This window comes from Talpa occidentalis, unplaced genomic scaffold (assembly GCF_014898055.3).
Source record: "Talpa occidentalis isolate TD23 unplaced genomic scaffold, MPIMG_talOcc4v2.1 talOcc4.5, whole genome shotgun sequence".
Taxonomy (NCBI): Eukaryota; Metazoa; Chordata; class Mammalia; order Eulipotyphla; family Talpidae; genus Talpa; species Talpa occidentalis.
In genome coordinates this window covers 86,306,948-86,331,034 of record NW_023604861.1, presented here as the reverse complement: position 1 = coordinate 86,331,034, position 24,087 = coordinate 86,306,948, and the positions used below count along the sequence as shown (strand labels likewise).

The following is a 24,087-nucleotide window of genomic DNA, read 5'->3' as shown; positions in this document are numbered from 1 at the left end:
TGAATGACAGCCTGAGGAGAACGGTTGAAGCATACGATAAGCATAAAGAAACAAGCATGAGGGGGCCTCCCCAGTGGTGCAACAGGTTGAGCACAGCACTGTGAAGCTGCCCGCAGCCTTGGCAGCACAGGTTTAATTCCTGGCCGGCTGCAGATACCCACATACCCAATGGCCACATACCCACATGGCGTGGCAGACCTCTCCTATTTTGCCTGCTCCTCCCCTCAGCAGTGTTTTCGGTCCATCTGCCTGTTATGCTCCCCACTCTGTCTCTGGTGAATTCTCTCACCACACCCCATGCCTGGCCTGTAGCCCAGTTCTTGTATGCATAAATCTTTTTAAAAAATAAAATGCAGGGGCCAGATTTGAGCTGGAAACTTGGCAGTATTTGGAGGCATCCTGAATGACAGCCTTCGAGAATGGTTGAAGCATAAGAGAAGCCTAAAGGAACAACCAAGAGGGGACCTCCCCAGTGGCGCAGCGGGCTGAGCGCAGCTCTGCGAAGCTGCCCACAGCCCTGAAGGCACAGGCTCGATTCCCGGCCCCCCAGCCATGCCCTCGGCCATGGGGGGGCTGAGCGCAGCTCTGCCAAGAGGTGGACCTCCCTGCTGGCTCAGCATGCCGAGCACAGCCTCGCGAAGCAGCCAACAGCCTTGGTGGCACAGGCTTGATCCCTGGCCCCTCAGCTGTGTTTTCTGCCCGCTCTGCTCCCCACTGCCCCTGGTGAATTCCCTCACCTCCCCGCCCCTGGCCTGAACCCCAGCTCTTGTATGCATAAATCTTTTTTAAAAATGCAGGGGCCTGGGCCTCCCCTCGTGGCGCAGTGGTTGAGCACTGCCCGCAGCCTCTGCAGCGCCAGTTCGATCCTGGGCCACCGGCGAGGGTCCCACAAAAAAATGCAGGGGCCAGATTTGAATTGGAAACTTGGCAGTATTTGGAGGCGTCCTGAATGACAGCCTCTGAGAATGGTTGAATAAGAGAAGCCTAAAGAAACAACCAAGAGGGGCCTCTCCGGTGGTGCAGTGGGTTGAGCACAGTGCTGTGAAGCTGCCTGCAGCCTTAGCAATGCAGGCTCGATTCCTGGAGCTGCCAGACCTCTCCTACTCTTGCCTGCTGCTCCCCCTCAGCAGTGCTTTGTGGTCTGTCTGCCTGTCTCATGGTGAATTCTCTCACCCTCCCGTGCCTCTGGCCCATAACCCCAGCTCTCGCATAAACAAAAAAAGAAACAACCATGAGGTGGCAAAATGGAGTCTTCAAAGAAGCCTCAGAATGAACTGACAGAATATTCACAGTTCAAGTGTCCCCAACACCAGGGACACTTGAAGGATTTTCAAGAAAGTATTAAATGCCCAAAAATAGATGACTGGATCAAGATGTGGTATATATACACAATGGAATATTATCCAGCAATCAAAAAAGATAAACTCATGCCATTCACAGCAACATGGACAGAGCTAGAAGGAATGATGCTCAGTGAAATAAGCCAGAAGGAAAAAGAAAAATATTGATGGCTTCACTTATAGCAGGAATATAGGGGAACCAAATAAGACTCAGTGTAAAAAAATAACAGTACAAAACACAACAAAGCAAAAACAGACAATTATAAATCAGACATACTGCAGGCGAGGAGGAGGGAAAGGGATCAGAGGTAGGGAGGAGCACAGGGGTGATGGTGCACAGGTACCTTGGCAAAAAAATTCTATGGGGACTCAATCTGAGGGAGTAGGGGGAAGCAAATATTGTTTAAATAAAAATAAATGCCACCAAAGAAAGAATTAGGAAGACTAAAAATATTGTTTCAGTATTTGAGTTAGGGAAAGGCTTTCCATGAAGAGGGAACAGAGACAAAGTGTGAAAAAGTACTGCATGTTAATACATGTAGTGGAGCATTTAAGAGAAACAATATTGGAAAGGAAGTGGTAAACATGAAATTCACAGAAAGATATGGATTTAGAAAAGGAATAGTGGCAATAAGGTTTTTTTTGGAATTCCATGAGTATTTTTCCCAAACTCACAGGTTAATTATTTTATATATCGGAGTATTAACATTCTCAGGTCTGATTTCTCAAGGTCATACATTAGTAACAGTGATACTGGCTTTAATGGCAATTCTTTACGAATCCTGGGGTCCTGAGATCTTGTACTGATGGCTCCAGGCTCTGGAGAATATGGATTGAAGAAGATGATTATTGATCTGGAAAGGCTGCAGTGAAGTTACACAAGATGGATTTTGTGTGCTTATCCTAAAAAAAAATGAAAATAGGATGAGCAAATACATGGAGATTGAAAATAAGTATTTAATGAGAAAATTTTCTATACTAAAATTTATCATTCCAGCATGCTAGTTAGTAAAATTTTAATTTTTGCCAGTTTTTCTCCAGAGGAACGATAGTCACTTGATGTTTTGTTTTATTTTAGCTCTTCCACAATATTCTTCTTTGGAATGGACTCCTCCCAGATGACACCTTGCAGGAACTAGGGCTAGAGAGGCTGCTAAATCGTTACCTTATTATAGCTCTTCGTAATGCCATACCTGGACCAGATGTTGTTAAAAAGTGCAACCAGGTAAGTTGTGTAGGAACTGATTAAAATGATTTTCTTTAATTCATCTTTTAACATCTATTTTGTAGCAGAAATTAAAACTGTAGCATTCATATTTCAGACTAAAAATCCAGAAGCAGCCCTCAGAATTTGAAAATGAATATAATGGTTTGAACTATCAGTAGAGAAAGGAAAACTCATTTAACCAGTTGGTCCAGCAACATTTAACTGCTTACCAAATAAATGAATGTTAGATCCTTACCTCTTACTAAACCTGTAAGTAAAAGAAGTATAAAAAATGAACCCATAAAATATTGCACTAAGATAAATGAGAGTAAGGGTGTCCTTTCTGAACTTAAAAGATTTGACAAAAATATAAAACTTGAGTGGATTAAAAAAAAATTAACCAAAAAGTTATGAAAATAACTTGCTATTAAAAGTGGAGGATGGGTTTGTTGGGTTTACTAAACCTAATTATTTCTTATATTTGAAATTTCCTATAATAAAAAGAAACAAATTAGAAGATTTTTACAAGTCAGCAGCTCTTTCTACCCGTTTGTATTTGTACCAGTGTCCTTTATATTTAGTTTTATCCAGAACAGGTTTATTATAAAAGAGAAAGAAAAAAATGCTTTTTACAAGTCATTTAACTATTTAAATATTCCATTTGAAACTGGTCAAAGATATGCAACAGGTAAGACACCAAAACGGGGTTAACAGTATTATCAGAGAAATGCAAATTTTACAGTAAGGATATTTGACCTTTGAGATTTTTTGTTATTATTTACATTATAATTCCCAATGTTATGACCATTCACCTAGCGTGTTTAGCAGAGATTCTGAGAAATAGTATATGTGCTGGTTGAAGGATACAACCGTCCTCCTTACAAAATAAGACATTTTGGCATGATGGATAAAAAAAAAACTTTAAAGTTTATATACTTAGGATAAATTCTAAAATTGCTAAGTTAGAAATCAGAAATACACAGATTTTAACTACAGAGAATATTACTATAGTGTAATAGAAATTAATAGGAAACAACCTTTCCAAAACCATTGTCTATCCTTAAGCTAAAGGTCATGTTGGACTTTTATGTGGGAGAATATTTACTTTATATATTGAAATACATTTACATATATTGAAATATATTTCAGTTTACAGACACACACCCCTGGTCTATTGTGCACAAGTAGAGGGGGAGATACATGACACTCTCCACAGCTCGTGGCTAGCAAACCAGGCCAAGACAATGCAGTGTGACCTTAAGAAGTCCTGGGATATGGTAAAGCTAGTTGGTTTCCTGAATGTTAAGACCTGTGATACAAAACAAGGGGAAAACAAGTACAAATGATATTAAATTCCAAGCCAGTAAGGACTGACTTTAAGACTTTAAAAAAGATACAGGCAATTAATGGATCTGCATTTTTCTGAATAATTGGAAAAGATGATTATTGCAAATAGGATAAATCTTTTCTCTTCAACTGTGTTTTCAGTACTGACCAGTGAGAGAGATTTTATATATGTGGTGCATTTTCAACTTTCAACACTCTGTACTTGATTTTACCAACCATAGCATAGCCTGTGTCTAAATTTTCTTTCCTTGATTTCAACCAAAACTTTCAGTCCAGGTCATGTATTACCTTAACATGCTAAGTAGGCATTTGTGGTGTTCTGTTGTGTATGTGTTGTACTGCTTTAATGGCTCAGGAATAGAGTATTTATAAAGACTATTCTATTTTAAACTCTTGGCATGTGTTGTTTTTTTTTTTTTTAAACTAACACTTGACAAAGAGAAAATTTTCAAACTTTATTTAACCATTTATGGGAGATAAAAAACAGCCTGCATGGTATCACTGTGAGGGTTAAATAAGATTATGTTGTCAAAAGTCCTGAGATAATAACTGTCATCATTAAAAATCAACCATGTGTTTTGATTAACAGGTAGCAGCATATTTACCAGAAAAATGGTTTGAAAATTCTTCCATGAAAACATCTATTCCCCAGCTAGAAAATTTCATCCAGTTTTTATTGCAGTCTGCACATAAATTATCTAAAAGTGAATTCAGGTAATGCATTTTTTTTATGTGTACCTCTAAACATCATTCAAGGAGTCTATTAGTGTTTAAAAGGCTGTGCTTTTACTCTATTCTTAAAAATCTGTTAAGATTATTACTGTTAATAGACATTTGCATGTGTACCTTTGGAATCACTACTTTGTACTTACCTCATTTTATTTCGTATTTTTCCTTTTTCTTAATCTTACATATTTTTTACATCATTTTTCATCTTTGCACAATGTATGCATTTTCATCCTGGCTACAGTCCCCATACAACTCCCACCCCCCTTGTTTCAGTCCCACTCTCTCCTCCCCCACTGCAATGTGTCTCTGGTTTATAGCTGCTTGTTGATATTGATTTTTACTTTATTATAATTAGTCTTTTCCTTGTCCCTTATTTAGGTTTTCTAAATTCCTGCTATGAGTGAGACCATCCGGTATTTTTCTTTTTCTTTCTGGCTTATTTCACTGAGCATGATCCCTTCCAGCTCCATCAATGTTGAGTTTATCTTTTTTGATTGCTGAGTAATATTCCTTGGTGTATATGTACCATATCATCTTGATCCAGTCATCTATTTTTGGGCATTTGGGTTGTTTCCATAGCTTAGCTACTGTAAATAGTGCTGCTGTATAGGGGTACAGGTGCCCTTTTGAATTAATGTTTCTGTGTCCTTTGGGTAAATACCTAGGAGGGGAATTGCTGGATCATATGGAAGCTCCATCTTTAGCAAGTTGAGGAATCTCCACACAGTTGTCCATAGTGGTTGAACCAGTTTGCTCTCCCACCAGCAGAGCAGGAGAGTTCCTTTTTCTCCACATCCTTGCCAACATTTGTTGTTGCTAGTTTTTTAATATGTGCCATTCTCACTGGTATAAGATTGAAAAACAGTTACATTGAAAAAATATCTTACACTGGTGTAAGATAGTTCATATTTTTTCAATATAAATGTTTTCCAAAGTAAGTACTTACAGAAAAGTATATAGCACAGAGGAAATCCATTTTTTAAAGTCAGCACTTATTAATGTTGCCGGTTATCACTGGCTCTTGTACATAGTGTGCAGCAGAGAGTCCAATACTGGACACCAAGTGTTTGAAGCAGGGAAAAAATTTAATATGTGAAAGCACCTACTAGGATGGTAGGAGGCAGTCCTTAGAGCCATCACTCCCATCCAGGGACTATGGGGTTTCTCGTAGGGAAGTTTACATGCTAAAAAGCAGGGAATCATTTGGGGGAGGGAGTTGGTGGATTTATAGACACCTAGCAGCAATGACTAGGGAAAAGCTTGCTGAAGAACAAATTAGGTTTTATTTGACAGCTGTGCGTTCTTTGTTCTGCAAACAGAGAGGTAAGGTTTATGTAAGTCTATCTAGAGGATTAATAATGGTCTGAAGCTAGATGAGTGATATGTTAATATTGGGCTGGGCTTCATTAATACAGATCTGCAGCCCACCGTCTACCCAGTAGGAGGTACCCTGTCTACCCTGATTTGGAGGTGTCATTTACAGTACTAGATGTTTAACAGCTTAAGTACAGTGGTGGTCTGGTAAACCAAGTGTCCCAAAAATTAAATTCAGATAAGGTGTGTGGGAACAAATTCTCCCACCAAACTAGTCTATGCAAGCTGTTAGCAACACAGTACAACACAGATTTGCTGCTTTTTATAATCATTCACTTTAAAATTTGCCAGAATACATCAACTAAAAGTCTGTATTTAAACATGTTATGCTATTTCTGACATTGGCTTAATTTTTTTTTTTTTTTTTCAGTTCAAATGATGATTCACTGATCGGAATCACTGAATTTTTGTTTTTAAGAAATGGGCTGGGAAATTTTACCATGTACTACATAGCATTTTTAAGTGTGAAAAAAAATTTTGTTTTTTAGGGATGAAGTCAAGGAAATAATTCTTATTCTGGTTAAAATAAAAGCTCTGAATCAAGCAGAATCCTTCATTGAAGAATATCACCTAGACCATCTTAAGTCAGTATTCGTGGGCATTTGAATAAACTATAGGAAGAAATTGTAAAATGAGATATTTCATACCTTGCTTAGGGCAAATAAAAAAAATTGCCCTTCCACTCTACTATCTGATTCTACGGTGTTGTAAGAATTAAGCATACAGATACAGTAGGAGCTTTATGTATTTCCTGTTTGATTCTTTGGACTTCCACTTTTTAAGTCATGGAAAAATCTTATTGCTCTTTGGGTTTACGTAGGTCTTCAATCCTGAACCAAAAATGCATCTTTTCCAAGTAAGTTAATTTATTCCAATGAAGATTTCTATTTTAAGTCTTTTGATAATTATGAAATTGTCCTTGATAAATCTATACCAGTGCTTTGTACCAACACCCAAGTGTGAGAGGTCCATGAAACCACCAAATGAGATATTTTTGCATTTTGTACAAATTTTATATTTTTGATATTTGTGAGGTAGTTACTATTGTAACAGATTTTGTCATTGGTTAGTAGTCAGAAAGTAGGATTTTAAATATTTGGATGTGATTTATTTTGTGATAAAAATTTTCAAGGTGAGAGTTATTTTTCTGGTATATTTATATTCAGTGTTGGCACAATGTATGAGATAGAATTTAGAGTATGACCAAAGTATTGTGTCACTGGTAGTTTTAATCTTTTTTTCCTTATGTCGTTATATTTCCCTTGTGTTCTCCTCCCCTCTTTTCCTGTATGTGTCAGATATATGGTCAGCTCGCTAGTTTTAACTTTTACATGACCTGTTGATTTCTCTGTCGTTTTAAATATGTAGGAATAGTGTGTTATATCGATGAAAAATACTTTCACAGCAAAAAGCTTGTAATATGACATCTAAAGCACAAGTAACAAAGAAAAAGTTGACTATGTTAACTAAACCGTGTCCATTTATAAATAGTTTGTGTTGGACTCATTTATTCTTATTGTTGGTAGAGATGTTATGGAATACAGAGAGAGGAGTTTCCTTGCCTCCCTAAAAGAGAAACACGGTTATCATCTTTTACTCATCTGTGAAAAAACACACACATAAAAATCTTTAAGTGAATAAAACTGTTACGAGAGAGAACAAGTGATAGAGAAGGGAGGCAGAGGTACTTTGGTGGAGGGTACTTATGCAAGAAAGAGCAATAATTTAACCAATGTAGTTTTGTTGTTTTTTTAACTCTACAAAAATGAGACAGGCTGTTCATGATTTGGAAGACTCCAATTTTGGTTAAGGTATATTCTCTCTAAAACTATCTATAGTTAATGCAATTCCTACTGAAATGCCCTCAGACTTTTGTTTTTCCAAGAGATTGGTTGATTAAAATATGAGGTTACAATTTACATGGAAGTGCAGAGACCTGCAACTAGCCAAAACCATTTGTAAGGAAGAACTGCTCTATCATAATCAGGACTATTAAGCTACAGTACTCAATATATTAAAATGCATTAATATATTTGCAATAGTATCAAAAATCCAGAAATAACACTACGCATATATAATTTTTGACCAACTTCTCATGTTCATTCAGTGAGAAAAGGGCAATCTAGTTCTCAGAGTAACAATTAGATGCTATAGGAAATAAAATGACTTTAGCCCTTATTTTCCACACACACTGAAAATAAAAAGGATTATAGATTTAAATTAGGAAAATTAGAGGCACTTACTCAGTCACAGGCAGGCAGGAGAGCTGCCAACATAAAACTTTTAAATGCAACAAAAACTTTTAGAAAAAAATCACCTTGGTAAAAGAGGGCTAGGACACAAAAAGCATTAACCAGAGAAAAAGGTTAAATTTTTATCAAAATTCCATATGTGAAAGTATTCAGTATCGTAGGTCCCTCTGGGAAGTACAAATTAAAACCACAATGATCTACCACCTCAGTGTCACTACAATCACTGGAATAGACTAACATCAACCAACGCTGCTGTGACTGTGAAGCTACAGGAAAACTCAAATTGTTTTATAAAACAATCACTTTGAAAAAATTTTCATCAGTTTCTTATTAAACATTCGCTTATCAAATAACAACCAACAATTTCACTCCTAGAAAAATCCAAGAAAATAAAAATATTTTCACAGAAAAAAGCTTGTAATATGACATCTAAAGCACAAGCAGCAAAGACGAAGTAGACTATGTGAAACTAAAAAGCTGCACAGCAAGAAAAAAGCCCATAGATGGGAAAAAAATATTTACAAACCATATATCTGATAATAGGGTTAATATCTAAAATATAAAAAGAACTCTTACAACTTAATGGCAAAAAACTCCAATTAAAAGGTAGGCAACGGGGGTGAAAAATTACAGGACCATCCCAGTGCTGTGGAGGAAGCAATCCTGGGTAATGCTTTTCTTCTCAGGGTAGCCCCTGGCAGTACTGCCAGCTCTCAGCACTCCACAAAGGGTTCCCTTTTTACCTCCATACACACACACGCACATACCACACGGTGTTCAGAATGGGATACAGTGCCAACCAAGTTTATGTCACATACCATTTTTGTGTGCACTGTGTCCACAAACATCTAGTTCCTAAGGGTGCAACCTACAGCAAACCTGTCCGGCATGGTGTTACCCAGTTGAAGCTTGCTTAAACCCTTCAGTCAGTCATGGGGCTTCGAAAGTCCTGAATTCTTACTGGGTTGGTGAGGTTACATGTACCAATTCTTTGGGATTATCCTCACTGATAAGCTCTCCAAAGCTATCAGAAGAAATCTTGACACCCAGTGGACCACCAAACCAGTCCAAAATCGCCACAGGGCAATGCAAGGGCTGACATCTACAGGGCACAAGAATCATGCCCTTAGGAAGAGCTACAAATTTCATCACACTATTGGCTCTCACAGGGCAGCATGGAGAAAGCATTTTCCATCTGCATCTCCATCATTACTGCTAATGAGTAATGTCTGTAAACTTAACAAACCAATACTTTTGGGCATTGTACTAAAAGACCTAAATAGACATTTTTCTAAAGAATGTATTTGATTGAAAAGTCAACAGATACATGACAAGGTGCTAAACATAACTAGTCATTGGGGAAATGCAAAATATTGATACAACAAAAAAAATGTCTGCATACCTTTAGAATGGCCATCAAAAAAAAAAAAAAAACAAGAACCCAAAAGCAAACACTGTAAACCAACACTACTGCAATTAAAGATATAACAAATGCAAGTGATGAGGAAATCTTGTGCACTCTTGGTTGGATTATAAAATGGTACAGCTACTGTTGAAAACTGTAAGGAGAACCCACAAAAAATTAAAACTACCATATGACTGTATATCCTAACAATTCCACTTTGATCTCAAAAACTATCTGCACTCCATGGTCACAACATTACTTAAAACAGCCAAATCATAAGGACCTAACAATCCATCCTCAATAGATGAAGAAGTAATCCTGCTGTCTACAACAACATAACGGTACTGTGAAAGCATTATGTGAAGTGAATCAAGACAGAAAAACAAATGCTGTGTGTGAACTTGCTTCTATGTTGACTATAAGAAAAAAGTACAGACTTATGGGTAACAGGCAAATGATAGGAAGGGCAGTTAGAGGATAATCAAGAGAAACAAACAGAAGTACTAGGGATGTGATGTACATGACTAGAGTTGACAATGCTGTGTGATACACAGGAAAGTTGTTAAGAGTAAATCCTAAGACTTATCACAAGAAACAGTTTTTTGTATTTTTTTCTTTTCATTAGATCATATAAGATGGGTGTTAGCTGAACCTATTGTAAACATTTCACAGTATATGTAAATCAGACAACATGCTGCGCGTCTGAAACTTATAATTGTAGCAGATTCTTAATAAAACTGGAAAAATTTTACAACAAAAACCTTGTACAAAGGTGTTGCTAGGAGCCTTACTAATAATAGCCTAAAAAGAGAATGGATAAACTTGTATAAATACATGTATTTACACAATGGAAGACTACTTAGTATTAGAAATGAACTAATGCATACAATAATTAAATCTCAAAAATATTAAATGAAAGATGTTGGAAGAACACACATCCTATTTGATTCAATGTTTATTGACTATAAGAATGGACATAGGAAATGACAAAGGAAACTACCAATGAAAATGCTCTATCTACTGACTTTATGGTGGGTACATGGGTGTCTTCATTAGTTAATATCACTGAACAGAAAAACCTAAGATCTGTGTATTTAATGTTAGTTATATAAGTAACAAGCCTTAAAACTCAGACAAGTGTCTGAATAGTGATCTCTCCCTGACAGTGTTACCACTGGGTTGAGCACCACCAAAGACTATACAAACTACCCTTCATGATAGGAAAACTGATAGGGATATCCAGGGTTTTTGTTTTTAACATACACAGCCCATTAAACCAGTGGTATTTTCTTCCCAAACCTAAATCTTCCATTAAGAATAGTGCCCTAGAATCACTGCCCTGGATTTCATGTTAGGGATTCAGTATGATCTGTTAACCAGAAATATCCCAGGAACATTCTATTCTGTAAAAGAATCATAAGTAGTCATTTATGTTGCTAGTATTAAACATTCACATCTCAAGTAGTCCAGAAAAATGTGAATTAATACATATTTTAAGGCTTCTTATTAAATGTCAAAATAGCACTAGGTTGACTATTCATTAGAATATTTTCATGTAAACAGTTGTATGACAAAATAAAATGCTTACAGACCCACAGTTCCCAAAGTGAGCTGAGATATCCCGGGACACTGGTGTGACCTCATAGAGGTACTGTGGGACATTTTAAATTTTCAAGGGAGACAGGTATACTGACCTGTCAGGAATTCAGAGATCAAGTTTGTTCACATTCGACATCAGATCATTACTTCAGAAGACACGTATTTTTGAATTTGGGTTTTCAGAGATTCCAATGATATGAATCAAGTACCACATGAAATTCTACACAAAACAGGAAATGAGTGGTGGTGTCCTTCTGATTCTAAAGTTTGATAAGTTGCATAGTTAGCAGCAGATACACACACCCCCATTAGAAATACTTATTTAATGATGCAATAAAATTTGTGTTGTTTAAAATATTTGGATCTAAATGGTTAATAAATGACTCTGTGTTCTAAAAAGTCTAAAAATAAAGTCACTAGGAAGTGGGAACATTAGAACAATTTTGGCTTCTTATTCATTTTAAAATGCAGAACATTCCTAGACACAGTTTGACTTCCTTAGGTTGAAGTCACAAAAGAATATATAGGGAAGCCACTTTCCTTTTGTGCTGATTTATTTTCAGGTTCACTTCTGGAATTAAATATCAAAATGCTATTGCAGATAATTAAAGTCCATAAATATCTGCCTGGTACGGTCCCTGCCATTATGGTTTGCTAGAACTAATTTAGTGCTTGCAGTGCTGAAATTGAGGAAGACCTTGGAAACTAGAACAAGCTGATCTATTACCTTAACTGAAAACAGTACCCAGCCATTTTGGTCGGGTGCCTAATTTAGAGTAAAAAAAACCTGTGGAGTCGTTGTCAAAACCAGCCTTCCATTATAATCACATGTGGAGCTTTTTAAAACGCTAATACCCACCCTTACCTTCCCACTCTATTGAGATAGTCTGGAGACTTTTCCAAAAACTGGTTTCAAAAGAATTCTGACTCAAACATTTCTGAGTATAAACATTAGCATCACCACCTGCGTTCTGTGCCACTTCAGTCCAGCTGTTTACCTCTCCAAAGCCGTTTGTAAATAGAGGAAAAGCACCAACCTCACAAGATTTTTGTGACTATTAAGACACAAGAAGTGCCTTGCACAGTGTCTGGAACATAGGAACTCTTAAGGGGGCATCGAGTACGCCACCTCCGAAAATTGAAAATTTAAACGATTTCCCCACTAGAAAATAAAATGAAACACACTGCACTCAGCACCTAAAGCCTAGTGCCACTCCCCATGACCGGGGAACCCTTCGCCCATCCGCCCGCTCCTTTCCTTTCCCCGCTAGTCGACACCATTTTACTCGGTTTTCTTACGTCGCTTGGCGTTGTGCAGTGGTCAACCAAATGAAAGTAGTAATTTCTGGAATCTTTTGTAGAACTGAGAGTTCGAAAGTTATATTATTTTTCTATTTCTATTTTGTAAGCTAATAATTGTCCTATCACAACACTGAAGGGTAATTTCAAACCAGCACACATTAGCAAAAAATGACGCAGTAGGCAAATTCAAGATCTTGTTCTCCCACAGAAACACTGAAAAACCACCAGGAATGGTCACAACCAACTCACTCAGAACTCAGGAAAACAACTAAAAGTTCAGAGCAACCAAACACCGACTCCAGAAAAAGCGAAATTGAAAAGCGAATGAAATCACCAGGACGGCAACATAGGTCGTTGCTAGCTTCTCTCCTCCTCACAACAAACTACTCCTGTGAAGACACCACTGAGAAAATTCTAGAACACGGTGGAGCACGCTCGCGCCGCAGGAACCAACCGACCACGTTAGACGCGTGTGAGGAGCCGCACCACCCCGGTCGCCCCGCTCCCCCAACCCGGGGCGCGCACGCCGGTCCCCCGGCCGGGGGCCTCTCCAGCAGGAAGCGCGCACAGGCGAGCCCCAGCAGCGGTCCCCGCCACCCCTCCAGCACCCCGCTACTCCCCCCAACCCCCCGCCAGCATACAGGTCACTCCCAGCTCGCCCCGCGGGGAAAGCCCGGTGAGAACGCCCGCCGCGTAGCCCCGCGACGCCGCACCTGAGCAGACTCCTGTCCGCAGAGCAAAGCGCATCCAGCCAGGGGGACTCGGGGTGCAGGTCGGCCGGACACATGCTTACAAAGAGCCTTCGGGACCAGGAGCTGGGCCCCCACTAGGCCCAGGTCCGGACGCTAACTCAGCCCCGCCCACTGGCCGCGCTGCGCGGCCCTTCCCACCGCCCTAACCCGCACACCTGCGCCCGGGGGCGGCCTTCCGACCCCCCGGGGAGCCGAGCGCGTAGCCCCGCCCACCCCGGGGCCGCCCAGACTGGGAACACCTGGGAAGCGGTGGGGCGGTCGCTTTCCTACTCCGCGCGGGCAGAGGGGAGCTAATTCACAGCTTCCCCACCACCAGAAAGTCCGGGGGTACGTTTGGAAAATTGCTGGAACAGAGACTAGAGACGGGGTGGCCATCTGCAAAGGAAAGACAATTCTTCCTTTTTTGCGAGGGAACTTGGGGCAGTGTTAACCCAAGACCACAAGAGCCTTTTTTGACCTTGGATTTGGTTTTTGGTTCTGCCCAGCTGGGAAGGTGATTCACAGTGGTCCCACCCGTGGTGAATACAGCCTCCACCAGCACAACCAGGGAAACTGGCCAAAGCGCAGGAAAGGAAGCCATCTAGCCCACCCACGAATCCTGCACAGATAGTGACTTACCCTGTCTGCAGAGCAAAACTGGTGCCTCTTTTCTGGCCAGGAAATTCAGTGCATCGCCTTCCCTGAGTTGGGTTCCCAACAAATGAGCCTTGAAGCTGATTCATAGCCCTGTCTACTGCCGAGAGTAACAACCACATCCAACTGCTGAGTGAGCCTCACCCCAGAGCCCAGTCAGTCATGGACCCTATCTTCTAGCCTCACTTGGGCAGGAAACAAGGCGGTGCTACCCAGCTTTTCCCAGCCAATGCGCCTCCACACCCCACTACAGAGCTCAGGCAAAGAAGAGTTAAGAATGAATTAAAGATCTAAAAAACTAAAGAAATTGGGGGTAGAGGTGACTAAGAAAATACAGATTCAGTTCTGGAGAGTCAAAATCAAAATAAGTCTCAGAAAGAAAAGCAGAGGAGAGAAAATCATCAGCAACCACTAAGTTTCTCAGAACTGAAAAGTCCAAGTTACCATGCTGAAGGGGATCCTCAAAAACCCAACAGAAGAGATAAGAATAGACCCACCAACCAAGGCACATCACTGTGCAATTTCCTAAACCTCAGCTTTCAAGTCACATAAAATGAGCAGGCATCAAAATGATTTTGGATTTTTCAAGACAACACTGGAAACAAGACACCAGAGCCATACACACCTTCAAAATTCTGAAGGAAAATTATTTACTACCTAGAATTCTATAAAATAGCAATCAAATGATACTCAAGGCCTCAAGCAATTTACTTCCACCCATCCTTCCTTTAGAAGCTACCAAAAGATGTGCCCCACCAAAACCCAATAAAATGGAAAATAGAATGCAGAAAACACGGTAAGAGAGGAGTGAATTCAAATGTCCAAACAGCTAGATACAAGAGGGTAGATTGGAGCAACATGATCAAGAGACAGACAGGTTGAGGAGCGCCCTCATCAAAAGCTAGGCTAGTACTGTACTCTTTTTAATATAAGAACAGCATACCCAGGGAGCCAAATTATCTAGAGGCTGGTCTTTACCAAGTGAATACATGCCAGCTCTTCAGTCTATTCTCAGCTACATGGATCAGAGAGGACACTCACCTCACCCTCTGGAAGTGCTGTTTTGAACAACTCCTCCAAGAGGGAGTTTGATTCATTATGAGCAGAGAACCAGAAATTAGAGGCAACTCCCTTGGCCACACTTCTGTCAGACATCAATTACCCAGCCAGCCCACGTGATAACCCTGCCGGAGAGTGCCCGTGTGAGCCTGTCTAGCAGCACTCACTCGTGACCCTAGCCATGAACTCCCTCAAAAGTGATTTCAGTGAACAATCGGGGAAGCCAAAATGAAACTATGACCCAAAGGCTTTGTTATGCTCTCCCTGATGTCTTCATGTAATAATGACAATGTTGTCCTCCTGTACCTGCCAACAGAATTTTCAAGACTAGATGTATTGTTTAAGAATGTGTGTGTATGTACCAAATTAAAAAAAAAAATGTAAGGGAGTGATTAACACACAGTCAAGTCAGGCCTACAAATGGGAAGGAGAGGGAAGCAAGTGGGACACACGGCGTCTTCTGGATGCTAGTGCGTGTTCTATTTCTTGCCCTTCTTAGATATTATTAGATGTTTTACTTCTAAACCTGGTGTAGGTACATGAATAGTGATTTCATTATTACTCTTTAAATCATACTTTTCTGTATTTATGATTTCGCAGATTTTAAAAAAGGCAACCTTACCAATGTCCTTGTTCAGATTCCAGAGAAAGCTGCTAAGTTTGACTAGACTGCAGCTTGGTCTCCTGTAAGAGAATGGATACTCAACCACTGAGCATGTATATTTTTCTTTTTAAAGTAACAAACTTGTGCTAATTTCACTTTTGTGTGTGTTGGGGGGGGGGACCCTCAGCGGTGGCGGGGGAACGAACTAGCACTGCAGAGGCTGTGGGCAGCCTCGCAGGCCAGCGCTCAACCGTTGCACCACCAGGGGAGGCCCCTAATTTCACTTTTTAAGAAAAGTTCTAACAAAATAAAGAATGCTTAGCTGATTTAATGACTGTCTTTATACATGAAGTTAAATTGGTGTCTAAATAAACCTGAGAGTCAATACATCCTCGGCAAGTAACCAAGTTCATCCTCAGAATCAGGACTTCTTTGATGCTTCAATTTCATCCCATATCACAGCTTCAATTTTTGAAGTGTCATATTCCCTCATCATATCAAACTCAATCCATGGCTGATTCCACTTCTGAGCTTCTTTCATTTGTTCTTCGGTTAAAGAAAGATCAAACCTGATTCCTTTAATATTAAATTTTGGACGTTCCCAGCGTTTGGACCAGGGCTTTGGTTTCATTTTTACTTTCAGCTAGGGAAGACATTAAAAAAAGGAATAAATTAGGCTAGTAGTTATAAGCAAATATTCTTCCAAGAGTTTTCATTAAGATGATTCTTATTTCATATTTACATTGACGGTTCCAAATGTACAACACATACCTGATTAACAGGAACTTCTTGGCTAGATTCTTCTGCCACAGGCTTCATATTGACATCAAAAGTGCTGTATTCTGGAAGGGCATCTCGTAAGTATAACAAGTTATCATCCAATCGTTTCTCTAATTTAACTACTTGGATCTCCTGGATTCGAGGATTATAAAGATCAAAGCAAATCTCAACTCCTAAAAAAAGAAGAAGAAAATATTTCTTACCATCTACATCGAGATTGCTATGTATGTTTTATATTGTAGTAACCTCATAAAGGAACCAGCATAGCATTTTGTGACACAAATTTGAAATCTTTAAAATGAAGTTTACGAAAATAGAATTAAACTAAAATTTACATATTTGTAAATCTAATGTTTATAGATATAAAAATCAGAAAATCTGAATCACAATGATAAAGTCTAAAGAAAAACCCATCTATATTGGGTCCTATCTCTCTTCAATTTTAATAGCATTAGCTCACGGAGAAAATTTGGTTTCTGTCAGTTCTGGATTATTACATAACTACTTAAATAAAACTAAGATCAACCAAGATTAATAATGCAAAAAGAGTAAGTGAAATTTGAACTTTTAGCTATGGTACAGAAGTCCTCTTAATGATGGCCTAGATATTTTTTTTTTTTTTAAACACTCTAGAGCCCTCCATAAGAAACAAGCAAGTATTAAAAGATAAAATGAAATATTTTTCTTTTTTTAATAAATTGAACAAATTTGTTCAAATTTAATAATTTAATCATTTGAATTGGCAGCATCCAATCTTGTAGATAGGAAGGACCTCCAAGAAGCTATAAAAACTTGAAGACTATTCTAGGAAGAGGAGAATGGAGGCAAAGAAGTTATACTAAGCAAAAAAAGCAGATGGTCAGAGCAAAATTACTTTTCCAGAGGGGATACTAAGGGTCAAACAGGTGGATTACTTAACTGGTGCTGATTAGGAATCTTCCAATTGACTCATTTAAGGTTTCATTTCTGGGAGAGACAAAACTGTAATTAAGTTGTCTCAGTTTGGTGACACAGGGCTTAACATAAGTGACTCCATTTGGGTCCTGCTGTCTTGTTTTTTAATACTAGTAACACCTTTTGGTGTTTCCAAGATGCTACATACAAGTAATAAGCTATAAACATCTGTATCATTAAACACTTAAGGTAAGAGCATATTCTGAGGTTTCCTGGAAATATTCCAAGAAAAACACAAAAATGAAAATATATGATCAACATTAATATCTATTGTATAGTATCAGGATTCAATCTAATATTCACTGCACACCTATTCTGTTCCAGGCACTGAATTAGGAGCTGTGCCCATAGCAAAACCAAAATAGGCAAGCACCTTCTCCTCTCATAAAGTTAACAGTCTAAAGGATGACAAATAATATATAAACCAACAAGATAATTTCATAAAGACAATACAAAGTGATGACATTATCACTGAGAAGGGAGCAACTTTAAATACTTGGAGAAAGGATGACACTTAAGCTCACACTACAAAGGGCCAAGAATACTCTGAACAAAAAGAACAGCAAAGTGGTCCTAACAAAGTTGCCATGCTGGGGAAAACAGAAAATGGCCCATTTGGCTGGAGCATAGTAATTTGGTGAGCCCAGGTACACTGAGATCCCACAAGGCCACAGGCAGAAGGCCCTGGTGGCAGAGACAGGAGAGACAGCAGTGGAGATGGAGAAAGAAACTAACTTGGGATATACTTTTTCAAGACTCAGCCAATCAAACTTGTTCACTGACTGGACAAGTGAAAGAGAATTAAAAGTAGCTCCTAAGCTTTTGGTTATGTAAGTGGATAGGGAATGGCACCATTTACAGAAATAGGGAAAAAACATGAGAAGAACATATTCTGAGGGAAAACAAGAGCTCCATTTTAACTTGTTTCATGCTTAATAAGACCCATAAATGGAGACATCACATAAGTAGTTGTTTATGCAAATCTGAAACTTGGAAAAGGTCAGTCCTTGAGACTTAAAGGTGGGAACTATCATCATACGGCTAGCATTTAAAGCCAATGCCTGTGAAGTAACAGGAGTACTGATGGGGAAGGTCAAGGCAGGTTCAGTCATAACATTGATAAACTGAAGAGAATGGCAAGGGGGAGCCGATACTTTTGTATATTCTATCTTCCTGCACTTCATGTACAAAATCTCAGTCAACTGACCACATCCCTGGGAAGCAGAAACTTTTTTTTTTTTTAAGATTTATTTATTTATTTATACAAGCACTGGGTACAGTCAGAAGCACGGGAGGGTGAGAGAACTCACCAGAGCCAGAGCAGGGAGCAGAGCAGGCAGAAGGACTGACGCACACTGCTGCGGGGAGCAGCGGGGAGCAGTGGGCAGCAGGAGAGGTCTACGTGCCATGTGGGACCCTCCTCCAGTGGCCGAACAGCAGCCGGGGATTGAACCGGCGCTGCAGAGGCTGCGGGCAGCTTCACAACCCAGCGCTCAACTACTGCGCCACCGGGGAGGTCCGAAGCAGAAACTATTATTGTCATCTCAAAAAAGAAATCAAGCCCAGGTGTCCATCTGACTCATTCATCTGCTCAAGTCTCTATTACAAGGTTTCCTCCAGGTCAAGACCTGACTGGAGGCACAAGTCTGTTAATAGCGTAGTCCTGTCAGCTCCCCCGTGCACAGAGCCACAGTCACTGAGGGGCAGAGAAGCAGCGACTGCTCACACGTTCAGTTTCTTTGACTATAACACGTCCCGCTTGGGGAACATGAGCACACAAACTTGAGCATGAAAACTTTACTGTTTTGATTTTTGATTTTGATTCATAATCTTTCTAGCATTTTACCCCTTGCTCCTCTGCCTGATGAGGCACACCAACATAATTTTATCCTTTCTAAAATGTTGACTTTTATAAAACTGATAATTGTGGCGACTGTAGCACATAAAGCAAAATGGGATGACTCAGCTTCGGAGAAAGTAACTCATGAGGACATCAGAGTGTTCATCGCAATGTTGTCATGGGTTATTTGCTCCTGAAACAAAGGTCCCTTCACTGCTTTATAGTCACCATGGTTTGGAAAGCCTACTTCTGATGGTAGCTGTCCCTGTGATAAAAGAAGGTTTCAAGAGAAAGCAATAAAATATCAACTACATTTAATCAGCAGCCTCAATTCTCATACCACTCTCAGGCCAAAGCCTCCACGCTAAGAAAAGAATCCTGAGATAACATTTTCCAGAAAATCAAAATAATGAAATGAAACCCACCTTGTCCTTCTATAGTATTTCTAAGGATAAAAGTGGCGCCAAGTCCTGACCCTGATCTTTGAATGCAAATCCCCAGAAACTGACTAGTTTTTCCACTGGCATATGGGTCGGCTGAAGTAACACGGAGAATGCTTCCTACAAATTAAAAAGAGAAACTTTTACATGAGATGCAAAAATAATCAATAGCAATTCTAGATAACTACATGTATTTTTATATACTAGGAATAATACTTCATGTAGGCAAAACCCAACTATGTGAAAAATAATCTTCTCTATGCCAACAAAACTAATTCTTCAGTCACTAATAATATAAGCATCCAGCTCTTACTGACCAACATAGAACTCTGGAATGTGGAGTACTTTTCTCCTTTCTAACATATCTTTTCTTTCTATTTGAAATTTCAGAGGATTTGTTCTTCCCCGTGGAGGAATGAATTCGGGACTCAAGAACCTGTGAAAAATATAAATAAAAAAGTTAAAAGCAAATTTAAAATACCACTGAAAGAGAAACTTGCTTTGCAAAAGGAAATATTAAAGATTATCAAATTTATGATTTTTATTCTTCCTTCTCTAAATAAGAAAAGTCAATCTCCAGGGGCACCTTCCATAGTGGCCTGGGGGTTAAGTCTCAGCACTATCACCATTGTTGCTTGAGTTTGATCCCAGCCAGATGACCCACATGGCAGAGCAGACCTCTCCTGTCTCGCCTGCTGCTCCCCTCAGCAGTGTAACTCAGTAGGTTAGCCTCTTCTGCTCCCCACTTTTTCTCTGGTGAATCCTCTCACCACCCCACCTCTGGCTTATACCCCAGTTCTCCTCTAAATAAATAATAATAATAAAAAAACTTAAAAAAAGAAGATTCAATCACCTTTCTAAAATTTTGTCAATGCTCATGAAAATAGCTAACAATTTCTGACTTATCTCCTGGCATGGTATGTAAAGCTTTACTACACATCTATAACATAAAGTAATTTTCACAACAAGGTAGGTTTGGTGTCATCATTTCCTTTTCACAGATGAAGAAATGAAGCTTGGAGAAGCTGACATATTACTACTGTATTAGTTATAACTTTAGCAAGTCAAGATTTAAATGTGGGCTTCAAGTTGAGTTGCACATGTCGTAATAAGTCAAAAAAAATATAAATATAGAAATCACCAATTACAAACTGACTTTTAAAATAACCTCCCTATTCCTTTCTTTAACTGATTTTATACTCATCATAAAACATTTAATAATCTATAGAAAAGCATAAAAACACTACAATGAAAATTCATGTCCCTACTCCCCCATCCAAAGAATAAATGATCGCTATAGTTGAAACCTTGAGCATCCCTCCCCAATCCCAGTTAATGACTGTCCTATATGTGGTAATGATTATGCCTATGAATTTCTTCCTTTTCCTCAATTTCCTACTTTGAAATTTTTCAAACCTACTAAAACTGTTATAGTAGAATAGTACTATAATGAACCCCCATATATACTTGATGCAGTTTCACCAATTAACAACATTTTGTCCCATTTGCTTTCTATATTTTTTCCTGAACCATCTGAAAATGTGAAACACAAAACATCTCACTCCCTAACATTTTAGAAGGCTACTGCTAAGAATAAGGGCTTCTTCCTACATTTGTTACAACACTATATATAAATATATAGTTCATATTTAATTGTATCTACTAATGCCCGGGGAAAAGGTTATCTTTTATAGATGTTTGTTGCCCAATCCAAGCTATACTCAGGCATCACACACTGTATTTGGTTATGTCTCTTTATTCTGTTCAACTAATGGTATTTTCCATCTTCCCATTTTTGTAACACTGACTTTTTGTTTGAGTCAAATGCTACTGTCTTAGTTAGACCAATCCTGGGTTGTAGATTTGTTTCCTGTTTCCACATGCCTAGACCAATATAAAACATCTTTGGTAAAAATATTACAGAAGTGATGGTGTGATCTTATTCTGTCATTTCAGGAGCAACATTATGTCAACTTGTACCAACTGGGAAAGCTAGGTTTGATTATTCTATGAAGTGGAGCATTTACTCCATATATTTTTTTACACTTTACACATGCAAGTATTGTCTGGGCAATATAAAAATGTAATCATACTATATCAATTCTTCTGCAGGATGTTTTCCCCAGGCATCATAATTGTGAAGTTTACTCATTTTAGCTCTGGAGCATTCATTTTTCACTGCCATATAGTATTGTGTTCTATGAATGTATTTCCCTATTCACCTACTGATGGAGAACTAGGCTACTCCTAAATTTTGGTTACAAACACTGCTTTTGTGTTCATTCTTGTACATGCATCCTTGTACAGATTGCTTTCTTTAAATTGTATTTCTTCTGGGTGGAAAGGTACACACAATCTTACTCAATTTTGTCAAATTGTTTTCCAAGTAGTTATACAATTTATATTCCCATTTAACTAAATTGTAGCGAATACTGCCATTTAAGAAATATACTCTTGGGGTCTCCCTGGTGGTGTAGGGATTAAGTCTCTGCTCTATCAAATTACCACTGCTGTGGCCTGAGTTAGATCCCAGACCAGGATGCTAATCTACATGGCTCAGCAGACCTCTCCTGTCTTGCCCACGGCACCTCTCAGCAGTGTAGTTCAGTAAATCTGCCTGTTCTGCTCTGCTCTGCATTCTGTCTCTGGTGAATCCTCTCAAACCATCCCCTCCACCCCACCTCTCCGCCCCCCTCACCTTCTCCCCTCCTCACTCTTCTGGCCTATACCCCAGTTCTTCTTTGCATAAATAAATAAATCTTTTTTAAAAATAAAAAAAGTACTCTTTTTCCAGGTTAAAAAGGAAATCTTTCCTGAATCTCTAGGTTCTATAAATTCAAGTTTATTTCAACATAATCTTTCAAATGTTAAATACATTCATGCAGAGAGAAACCAATCAACAACCAAGAGCACTTTCAGAAAGGCCTATAATCACACCCAGCTTTTCCCTTTAAAACTAAGTTCTTAATATGGTTGTTGTAAGGGTCCACAGAAACTTTCCGCAAGTCCTACTTACCTAAATTTACATGTACCTTCAAAGTTACAACCATTCATTTAAGTGAACCAAATTTTTAAGCAGTCTTGAAGCTCAATTTTCAGACGTACAAATGAGTGGAAATTGTTACTACTTTCTCTATTTGTCTGGACATTAAAATACGATGAGTTCTAACCAATCTATTTCCACTAGGCCGAGGAAAGATCGGATCCGAACGTAAACAAATAAAATACAATGTGCTTATGAAAAAACTTGCTGCAGGTCAAATGCCGTAGGAGTTTCACATCTGGAAGTCCCGATTTGAAGTTCTGACTTAAGGCAGCAGAGACAGTGCAAAGCCAGCTTGGGAGAAACGCGAAGACGACAAACCTGAGTTGGGTGCCCTTTCCTTTAGGACCGCTCAAGAAACCTGCTCTGGAGCCAAGAACTCTAAAGCCCGTAGAGCTTCACAAGCACATCGACCCAAAATGCAGGACTCGCGCCCGGCTTCGATCCTCACCTGCTTTCCCGGCGCTGGGACAAGCGCTTGTCCACGATAACCGGTTTCGGCGGCGGCTTAAACTCGCCGGGCTCGGAAGGTCCAGTGCTCTGCTGCCGGCCGAGAACCACGCGGGCCCCTGCGGGAGCGGACAACCATCAAGACGGCTCAGGCCTGAGGTGAGCGTCCTCGGAACCGTGCACCCTCCCCAACTCACGGCCCAACGAGGGGTCGCCCCGGGTCTCCAGACTCGCCAACCCAATCCCCGCCCTGAGCCTCTGCTGCTCCCTGACCCGCAAGCCCAGCTCCACTTACGGCTGGAGACAGAGACCCGCGCAGGCAGCAGCGCCCCGACGACTCGAAAGCTCCGAGCCAGGTCCTTTGCGGTCCCGCAGCCCCCTGCAATGGAAGCCGCCATGCCTGCTCGCTCAGGTCGAGACTACAACTCCCAGGGATCAGTGCGACGAAGCGGCGGCCACCTGCGGCTGGATGGCGGCTGTTAGAGGACAAAATAGCTAAACCCCCGACTTGGAAATCTCCGGTAAAGTGTGTGTTCTGCCCGGTGCCGGGTTACACCCTTCCGAGAGAGAATCCTAGGATAGCCTCTTCGAATTAAACTCTATCTTCACTTTCTTGAGCAAATCTTCATTATGGCAAAACCCCATTATAGGTTGTCAACCCCATTATATTTACTCCGTTCCTTCAGTTATATTTATATTCAGTTATATTTATATTATATTCAGTTATATTATATTATATTAATATAATATATTATATTATATTATATATTATATTAATATAATATATATTATATTAATTTATATTCAGTTATATTTATATTATATAATTTATATATTATATTCATTATATTTACTCCGTACCTTCAGTTAGCAATTCTGTTCCCACTTGCAATTTTAAGTTTTAACTTAGTTTAATTACTTTATGGTTATTGGATTAGTGTCTAATTCTGACATCATACGCTAAACTTGAGAGGGCA

At 39.4% G+C, this 24,087-nt stretch overlaps 2 protein-coding genes and 1 long non-coding RNA gene across 5 annotated transcripts in view; 1 reads left to right on the top strand and 2 right to left on the bottom strand.

The window, feature by feature from the left end:
* The window catches only part of GCFC2 (GC-rich sequence DNA-binding factor 2), a 61,309-nt gene extending 50,639 nt beyond the window's left edge, over positions 1-10,670 (top strand). For both annotated transcript variants that reach the window (XM_037527712.2, XM_037527711.2), the window contains exons 15-17: positions 2,419-2,565; positions 4,484-4,608; positions 6,486-10,670. In XM_037527712.2, coding sequence (XP_037383609.1) covers positions 2,419-2,565; positions 4,484-4,608; positions 6,486-6,603 — 390 coding nt within the window. In that variant the 3' untranslated portion in view covers positions 6,604-10,670. The remainder of the gene's footprint in view (positions 1-2,418; positions 2,566-4,483; positions 4,609-6,485) is intronic.
* On the bottom strand, positions 1,245-12,987 carry LOC119259114 (uncharacterized). 2 transcript variants are annotated; one of them, XR_008554385.1, is made up of 5 exons: positions 12,805-12,987; positions 11,349-11,513; positions 8,241-8,329; positions 3,712-3,856; positions 1,245-2,243 (listed from the first exon to the last, which is right to left on the bottom strand). It is a non-coding gene; the product is annotated as an uncharacterized LOC119259114 (long non-coding RNA). The 2 variants fall into 2 exon arrangements; XR_008554386.1 differs by having other exon boundaries at positions 11,349-11,473.
* A 2,881-nt stretch (positions 12,988-15,868) lies between these two features.
* Positions 15,869-23,535, bottom strand: MRPL19 (mitochondrial ribosomal protein L19). Its single transcript, XM_037527709.2, has 6 exons — positions 23,406-23,535; positions 23,112-23,229; positions 19,935-20,053; positions 19,603-19,737; positions 16,375-16,556; positions 15,869-16,246 (listed from the first exon to the last, which is right to left on the bottom strand). Exons 1-6 carry the CDS (start codon positions 23,506-23,508, stop codon positions 16,025-16,027), a joined length of 879 nt encoding a protein of 292 aa, XP_037383606.1. The 5' UTR covers positions 23,509-23,535; the 3' UTR covers positions 15,869-16,024.
* Between the last annotated feature and the right edge of the window lie 552 nt (positions 23,536-24,087).